Here is a 7,899-nt window from a genome sequence, read left to right on the forward strand (position 1 = left end):
CAACTCACACTTCCGCGTCAATCCGGGGGAAAAAGGTGACATCCGGCAGCAGCGATAGTGAATCCTGCTGAGGAGGCACACAAACATGCAGTCCTCTCCATAACGCATCCACGGTCCTTTCCGGTGTCATCACCAACGTCAGCTTTAGCCGACCACAGGGACACGCGCACAAACTTTTTGAGGTAACTGAAATTAAGCTACAGATGTGCAGCATTGTCCGCAGATATCCAGTGTTTGTCAGTATTTCTGCTGCTCCATTTTTTCTTCTGTCCTCCTGACCTGCCTGTCACTTCTTCCTCTATTGCGTGTTGTTTTCTCCCCGCATTCCCACCCTCTTCAGTCACCACAGGTGGCTTCACTGACTAACCAATCACATGAAAAAGCTCAAAATAAAGGCACAAACTGTTTTTTTGTTGTTGTTTTTTTTTTTTACATTTAATTTACCCCACAGTTCGCTTACAATATAAATTATTAGCGCCCCAACACACAAACACACACACACACACACACACAATAAAGTGTAAAGTAAAAAGTAAAGTAATACAATAACAATTAAAAAATCTGAAAAAAGTATACACACATACACATTTCTGTAATAGAATTTTAAATATATAATTTTATAAGGCCTATAAATAGAGTTTTCTTAACATTTTCCACTATTTTTTCTTTTTCTTTTAATTTCATATCTCCCTAAAATAAAAATAAAAATCTTCAGGTCATTTTCTTGTCACCTATTTCTAAGTTCTTGCAGTTTGTGGGGCATCTTTTGCCAAGTTGCTCAATGCCTTTACTTTTTCAAAAGAAAGAGAACAAATTTTCTTAGTTTGCAAATGTTTTAGTGCTTGTGAAAGGTGTCACAGCACAAGAGAACTGGCATGGATCCAGGTTTGAAAGAGTTCATTTCCTTAGGCCCATATTTTTTTCAATTATTATTTTAATATTTACTTATTTAATTAGGCCTATTTCTGGAATGGACTGATGGTTGTTGCGCTCTTCTTTTGTTTTGTCTGTGTTGACAGTTAGGCCTATTATGGTTACTTTAACATGACATGTCTGTGTGAGATGGCAGTATAGAGAAAGTTGCAAGAGATTAACTATATTTATGACTAATATTGTTTGAGCAGTGCATTAGTTGGGAGTCGGTTTTAATGTTGATTTTAGTTTTGATTAGGAAGTGGGTTAGAAATAGGGGAACTCATTTATCTGATTGTGTGTATTTTGTTTTTTCTGTTTGTAAATCCATGAAAGAGGGGTGGGGGGCTCAGTTCCATTAAGTATCCCAGCAAGCTATTCCAGTGAGTCAACATGTACAATACTAGGATCTTCCATAAGTGGAATACAGCCATCATTAATGTTATTGAATGCACCTGTGCTTATGACAAATTTCTTCTGTGAGGAAGTCCATCCCTTTCATTCTACACTACAGCTACACATGTAAAGATTACAGGCCACCAGTGTAAAAAGGTTTCCACTGGCCCAACATGAGGAGACACTCTAAGAGCAAAACAATATCTAACCCTACATATTTAAAGCGAGAGTGTGCTGACAGATCTACTGGAAAGTTGGCCATGTTTTGGACACTAAGTTGAGCTATAAGCCATCTGCGAGTTCTGCACCAGACTCACACAGGAGTCATCCCTCTCAAAGAGGACGCATGACCCACTAGAAGTGTGTGGCGCCACATCTATCTGCAGAGACTCTGCCTTCTGCCTATATTTTCCTATTTTCTGTGTTCAGGACATTCATGGGTGTATACCCCCACAGCACCCAGGTGAGGGCTTCCTGGCAGCAGCCAGGCGCGAAACCATAAGCAACAGACTTTCGAGAGACACAGTGCCAAAAAACAGAAGATATAGTGAGGCAAAATGAGAGTGAATCTGGGATAGGATTTTGCTTTCACTTTTGCTGTCGAATATGTTTACAAACAGTAATGGACAATCTTGCGTAGTGTACCTTTAACACTTTCATAATAAAAGAGTATTTATCTCTTATTGATTGCTTTTTAGATTTTTTGATCACTGTTGTTTTATTATGTTGATCTATAATCTGTAAACATGACATCTATTGCACGAAGGATCCCTCCTTTAGATTTCTACCAGTTTTCTTTTCCCCGTTAAAAGGTTTTTTGGGCAGAGTTTTTCCTTATTAGCTGTGAATGTCAAAGGACAGGGGGATGTTGTATGCTGTAAAGTCTTCTGAGTCAAATTGTGATTCGAGATAATGGGTTTTATAAATAAAATTGACTTGAACTCTGTGGCAGTTATATTTGCGGGCACCACCAACTTCCACCTTCTGTTTGCATGCAAATATAATATAATGTTGTGCAAAGACTCAAAAAGGAGATGAAGCAACATGTTAAGGTGAATATTTTATTCCATGGTACCAGTATAAATCACATACTGCAATTGATGGAATCAGACCAAGGAACAAAAAAGTACAAGTCTTTTAGAAACAGTGTGGGAATCTTCACCTGAAAAAAGTGTTTAAAAATAAAATGTGAGGGAATGGAGGCAGAACCTTTTTTTTCAGAATCTCCATGCTGCAGCAACAACAAAAGAAACAGAAGTTTTTCTCCTTCGCTTGCGACCAATATGCTGTTGAAGGGCTGTTGTTTCGTAGCAGTGTCATGGGCGGAGCCACTGTGGACATGGCCTTTTCCATGGTGACGTTATATGGCGGTGAGGGGGTGGAAAGTGAGATGGTGAGTGTCCATGCTTAATAAGCGTGGTTGGCCACGAACAGTGACTCTCCGCCGGCAGAGCTGCCTCCAGAGGAGACATATTTGCCCTGGCATGCCTGGCTGTTAGCCTGGAAGAGATGAAAGGACAGTATTACTGAATGCATGGTACAGTAAGTGTGATGCTTACAATTCATACAATTCTCTGAACGAAGCTCTACAGTAGTAACACATTGCCATATACTGACATATTTTAACTTTTTTGACCTTTTCTTTCATGTTCACACATACCAGAGCTCTCTTGATGAACTCATCCTGGCATGCCTTTCCATTCTCCTTCTTGCCGCCCCATGCTTTGAGGGCAGAGGCCTGCAGGGCACGGCCGTATGAGAAGGTCAGGGCCCAGGGCCTGTGCAGAGGGCACTGGTTCATGGCGTTCAGGTTGATGGAGGCCTCCTCCTCACTCTGGCCACCAGACAGGAAAGTGATGCCTGTACAGGAAGAGCGTGAAACGTAAGCAATGCGCTTCTATAGGCATGTGAGTGAATGCTGTGCAGACTATTGTGACTGCAAAGTTTGCTAATGTGTGCATCCAGCTTACCAGGGACTGCAGGGGGCACAGTGCGGCGCAGGGCAGTAACGGTTGCCATGGCGATCTCCTGGTTGCTGTACTTGTGTGAGGAGGAGTGTCCAGGGGTAACCATGTTGGGCTTGAGAAGGGTACCCTCCAGGTAGACGTGGTGGTCGGACAGGGCTTTGTAGACGGCAGCCAAGACCTTCTCAGTAACGTACTGGCAGCGCTTCAGGTCATGGTCACCATCGGGGAGAATCTCAGGCTCCACAATGGGGACAATGCCATGCTGAGGACAGCAGACGCAAGAGTCAGAACTTTAACGTGACGGGAGGCTGTTAAAAGCAAGTTGGCAAAAACTAAAAACTGCAATGGGGACATACTGTGCATGTCATGTATTAGTTCCTTTTTTTCTGTGGTTATTAGACTGGGTCCAGATTTGAGGAGGTTTTCTTAATCTGCTCTGTCATTTTTTAAAGTTATAGCACTGACTTTTTAAATCAGCACTGACTTTTTAAATGTTGTTTAAGAGCGTTATTATCTGCAATATACTGAAAGTGCGTGGGATTTAACATTTCTTTGTACAATGCAGATAAACATTTATATTTATATTTATTATGCCTCTGAGGTTAAGAAAGCTCAAACTATGAAGATAACTTATCAGCTCCACACAAACACACACACAGGAAGTAAGTGACGTGGTTGTGAAACTGAATTTATGTCATAACAAACTATAAAAACTGGTTTATAACAAATGAAGAATATGTTGAAGGAAGCGACCAATACAGCTTTAGGGGCTATTCGGTCTCATTTTAGTAATTTTGTGACACTCTGTTGTTGTTTTTTGTCTCTTTCTGTCTATTTGTGGTTGTATCTCTGTATTAAATTTGTATCTCTTTGGAGATATTTGTGTCTCTGAAGTAATTTGTGCCTCTTCATAGTCATTTTGTGTCTCTTTGTTGTCATTCTGTGCGTCTTTGTGGCTGTTTGTGTGTCTTTGTATTCAATTTGTGTCTCTTTGCAGTCATTTTGTGTCTCTATAGCATTTTGTGTCCAGTTGTAATAATTTTATGTCGCTTTGTGGTTGTTTTGTTTCTCTTTGTAGACATTTTGCTTCTCTTAGTCGTTTTGTATCTCTTCATAGTTATTTTCTTTTTCTTTGCAATTGTTTCATGTCTATTTTTGTGGTTTATGTGGTTTTTGTGTCCCTTTGTAGTCATTTGGTGACTCCCCTCAAGGTGGCGCCTTAAGGAGCTGCCTATGTCACCTATAGGAAGATCATCCATTGCATACTCAGATCTGTCCTTGTTATTGAGCTTGTAAAAAATCAAACCTATCATGACTCCACTCTGGTTTCATCATCTGTCCATAATCTTACCATCTGGCAGATGCTGGCATAGCGGGCCAGGACGTTGGCGTTCTCAATGATGGCCAGTCTTGAGGGAGTGGTGGGAGTGATCTTCAGCACACAGCGCCACTTGGCAAAGTCAGCACCATCCTTCTTGTACTGGGCGCAGCGCTCATACAGTCCATCGAGACCTGTGAAAGAGTGGAGTGGACACACAGGATAAGTTAGTCACAGGTTTTAAAAGATGTTGACTCTCTTTGTGTCTAAATCTGTTCTTTGCTCACCCTGGGTGGTTGTCTCGCCGTTGGTTCCGGCCAGGGGGACAACACCTTTGTCGACCTTGATGCCCACCACCATGCCTCTCTCTTTGAGGTGCTGGGGGAAGGGCTTGCCATTGTCGGTCTTCTGGTACATGGTCTCGTGGAAGAGGATGACGCCACCAATGCAAGGGTTGACGCGGTCATCAGCGGTGAAGAGGAGCTGGCGGTACAGCCTCCTGTTCTCCTCAGTGTTCTCAGCATTGATGCTCTGGAAGCGCTTGGCCACGCTGCCTGGAGGTTGTGGGGACAAAAGATAGATGAAAATTGGATCCTGTGTTGACTTCACTTGTGTGCATGTTTGAGCATTTTCAAAAAATTGGGATTTTTTTCCTGAAAAATGTACACTCAAGGCAGTCATAGTCATAGCCATCTATGTTTATGATTATTTAACAGTTTTTGAATAATGTCTTTATCACATTAACACATGCCAGCTCTGTGGATGCTTTCTAGACCAACCCTCCCCAACTGGACCAGCCACTGGCTCCAGATTTCTCCTTAGTCATTAGGTCCACACATAAGAGAAATGACCACATATCTAATTTTTTTTTGACAAAATGTAAATAACATGGGGGCTTAAAACATGCTGAGACAGAACATATTGAAAGAATAAAGTGCAATTTAAAAAAAACAGGGGCGTTTCTTGCATTTGAAGACACTGCTGACTTATCCCAGACTTAAAGGAAAAAAGAAAATCACCAATTTTTCTCTTGAAATTTTGGGTAATTATTAATAACTTAGGAATTCTTTTTCTTTAAATATTTTGGCTATTTTTTTCTTTAAATTTTATGGGTAATTTTTTTTGGCACTTTGCATTTTCTATACATTTTTGGGTACATATTTTTTCTCTAAAAATTTTGAGGTGATTTTTAAAGAAAACGTGCCATCCAAACCCCAGGCCTGCCAAAATAAAAACTGCCAAAATGACACAACTTATCACAACCAGAAACTTTAAAAACAGAAATTATTGTTATATTAAATTTCCAGTAGTCTTTGTACAAATCATGTGGGATGACCAATTCATGTATTTTCCCGAGTCACTCAGAGGCTCAGAGAAAAATATTTGTAGCTTTGGGGAGAGTACAAAAAACAACCAAACAAACAAAAAAAACCCAACAGTTTTTCACAAACATGGACATGGTCGCGAGTCACTTTCAGCCTATTCAGAATGGACTAGTGACCCATTTTTGGACCACGACCCACCAGTTGGGAACCACTGTTCTAAACTGTTGGCAAGCAGTTGATTGCATAAATTTTTCACACTTCTTCATTCATATGAAAGTTGCCCATCCCAAAAGACTCATTAGGGATTTTTATCTTCTTATGTGTTTATTTGACAGGGACAAATGCATGAAACTTTGCTTCATAAGTAATACAAAGTAGATGCTATTCATACAAGTTTCTAGCCAATTCTTTACCTGTGGACTCATCTGCGGCGAGGATTCCCTTGCCGCTAGCGACGATCCTCTGAGCAATGTCGCTGAGCTCCTTCTTCTGCTCAGGAGTGAGGAAGGGGTATGCGTGAGGCATCCTGACTCTAGGAGAAAGACAAGGATGAGATGATAAGGAAATATTTCAGTTGGCAAGATCACAGTGCTAAGATTAGGTCGAAGCACAGGTTGAAAAGTTCAACTGAAGTAAAACTGCAAAGCTTGATGTTTGGCGTTGTGGTCTTTCTTGTGAACGTATGGGAACGTCTCGATGAAATGATATTCTGTGTGTGAAGGATGTGGTGAAACAAGAGCTTGGCTATGAGGTTTGATGTTTTCCTGTCTGTCTTCTGTCTTGTTTAAAGTTAGACCAGCTGGCGCTTTGACTACGTGACTGCAGTTGTTGCAGCTATAACTTCCCCTGGACCATATGGCACTTTATGTGCTGGGGGTACACACTGTTCCTTAGGCACAATATGCAGCAGCACAAGGGATCAAGTGTCAGGGAGCACTCCACCCTCCTCTGCCCTACCCTTCACGAAGCCTATCTGACCAACCTTGAAAAAAAATCATGACAAGCATTCCATTTTCTAGCCTCTTATCCCTGACCTTTTCCTCCCCCCTTCACTGCCCCATCCCTCCCCATTCCTCTCTTCCCCCTGTCTGTGCCTCCACTATCAATTGGCTGGACTAAATATATACAGTGTACAGCACCGTGGCTCAGCAAAGAGGCATTACATAAAAGAGAATCGTGCAGCTTCACACTACTCTGTTCAGAAATCATGCACACTACAGAAACATAACAAACCGGACAGTGTGGAAAAATGTAGACAGTTTAAACTTACTCAGACGAGTTAGTCAGAAAAAATGCAGTGGAAACTTTTCATCATGTAAAGGGGGAGTAGCAACAACCGGTAATGACAGATGAGTTAAACCACCTAATGATGACAATGAGTGGGTAGTGTAAAACTATATGTGCAAATACATATTGCTTAAGGAGAGCAGTGAACGTGTTATAGATGAGGTATTTCAGTCTGTTTCAGGTGTCAGATGTGAGAATGAGCAAAAACGCTTTCCTGTGGGTTAAGAACATGACACTCGGCTATCTCCACAGAAACCACAGATATGCTAGAGCTGTAAATCGGTGAAACAGAACTGCTATGAGGGAAAAGTTGCATGCTTTATAGGAACAAAAAAATTCAAAACACCAGTTAAAATGATGCATTCATTGCATAGAGATTTTCTCTTCTTTTACCTTTGAGTTTAGGAGGAGAGCTGAGAGAGAAGAGAGAGGGAGGGAGAAGATCCGGCCTTCGTCTGCGACACCCCTTACAGCCCGCTGGCCCTTGTATTTATCCTCCCATTGTGACCCCTCACATTTCAGCTGCCCAGCTATAAAAAGAACAGGACGCAACCAGAGATGACTCGTGACATTCAGGGGGACCGGGGCCGGAGTAACATGGTGGTGAGCAGCCAGTGAAAGGGCAAAGAGTGTTTCAGTGAATGGCAGAGAAAGCGGCAGAGTCAGGGACAGTTGGGGTGGAGAGTATCATGGA

General features: G+C 41.7%; 2 protein-coding genes across 3 annotated transcripts in view; both read right to left on the bottom strand.

Moving 5' to 3' along the window:
- si:ch211-180a12.2 overlaps nt 1-475 on the bottom strand; it is a 37,816-nt gene extending 37,341 nt beyond the window's left edge. For both annotated transcript variants that reach the window (XM_042507956.1, XM_042507955.1), the window contains exon 1: nt 9-475. In XM_042507956.1, coding sequence (XP_042363890.1) covers nt 9-108 — 100 coding nt within the window. In that variant the 5' untranslated portion in view covers nt 109-475. The remainder of the gene's footprint in view (nt 1-8) is intronic.
- Nucleotides 476-2,349: 1,874 nt separating this feature from the next.
- aldoab (aldolase a, fructose-bisphosphate, b) lies at nt 2,350-7,695 on the bottom strand. The gene is made up of 7 exons (XM_042507420.1): nt 7,599-7,695; nt 6,332-6,450; nt 4,881-5,147; nt 4,627-4,787; nt 3,279-3,537; nt 2,969-3,168; nt 2,350-2,808 (listed from the first exon to the last, which is right to left on the bottom strand). Exons 2-7 carry the CDS (start codon nt 6,441-6,443, stop codon nt 2,716-2,718), a joined length of 1,092 nt encoding a protein of 363 aa, XP_042363354.1. The 5' UTR covers nt 6,444-6,450; nt 7,599-7,695; the 3' UTR covers nt 2,350-2,715.
- Between the last annotated feature and the right edge of the window lie 204 nt (nt 7,696-7,899).

The sequence above is a fragment of the Plectropomus leopardus genome, chromosome 19, assembly GCF_008729295.1.
Source record: "Plectropomus leopardus isolate mb chromosome 19, YSFRI_Pleo_2.0, whole genome shotgun sequence".
Classification (NCBI taxonomy): domain Eukaryota; kingdom Metazoa; phylum Chordata; class Actinopteri; order Perciformes; family Serranidae; genus Plectropomus; species Plectropomus leopardus.

Excerpts from the sequence above, each read along its gene's own strand:
- aldoab (XM_042507420.1), bottom strand. The coding sequence starts at position 6,443 with ATGCCTCACGCATACCCCTTCCTCACTCCTGAGCAGAAGAAGGAGCTC. Across the intron at positions 5,148-6,331 it reads CGCCGCAGATGAGTCCACAG|GCAGCGTGGCCAAGCGCTTC; the intron begins GTAAAGAATTGG and ends CACAACCTCCAG. Across the intron at positions 2,809-2,968 it reads AGTTCATCAAGAGAGCTCTG|GCTAACAGCCAGGCATGCCA; the intron begins GTATGTGTGAAC and ends CATCTCTTCCAG.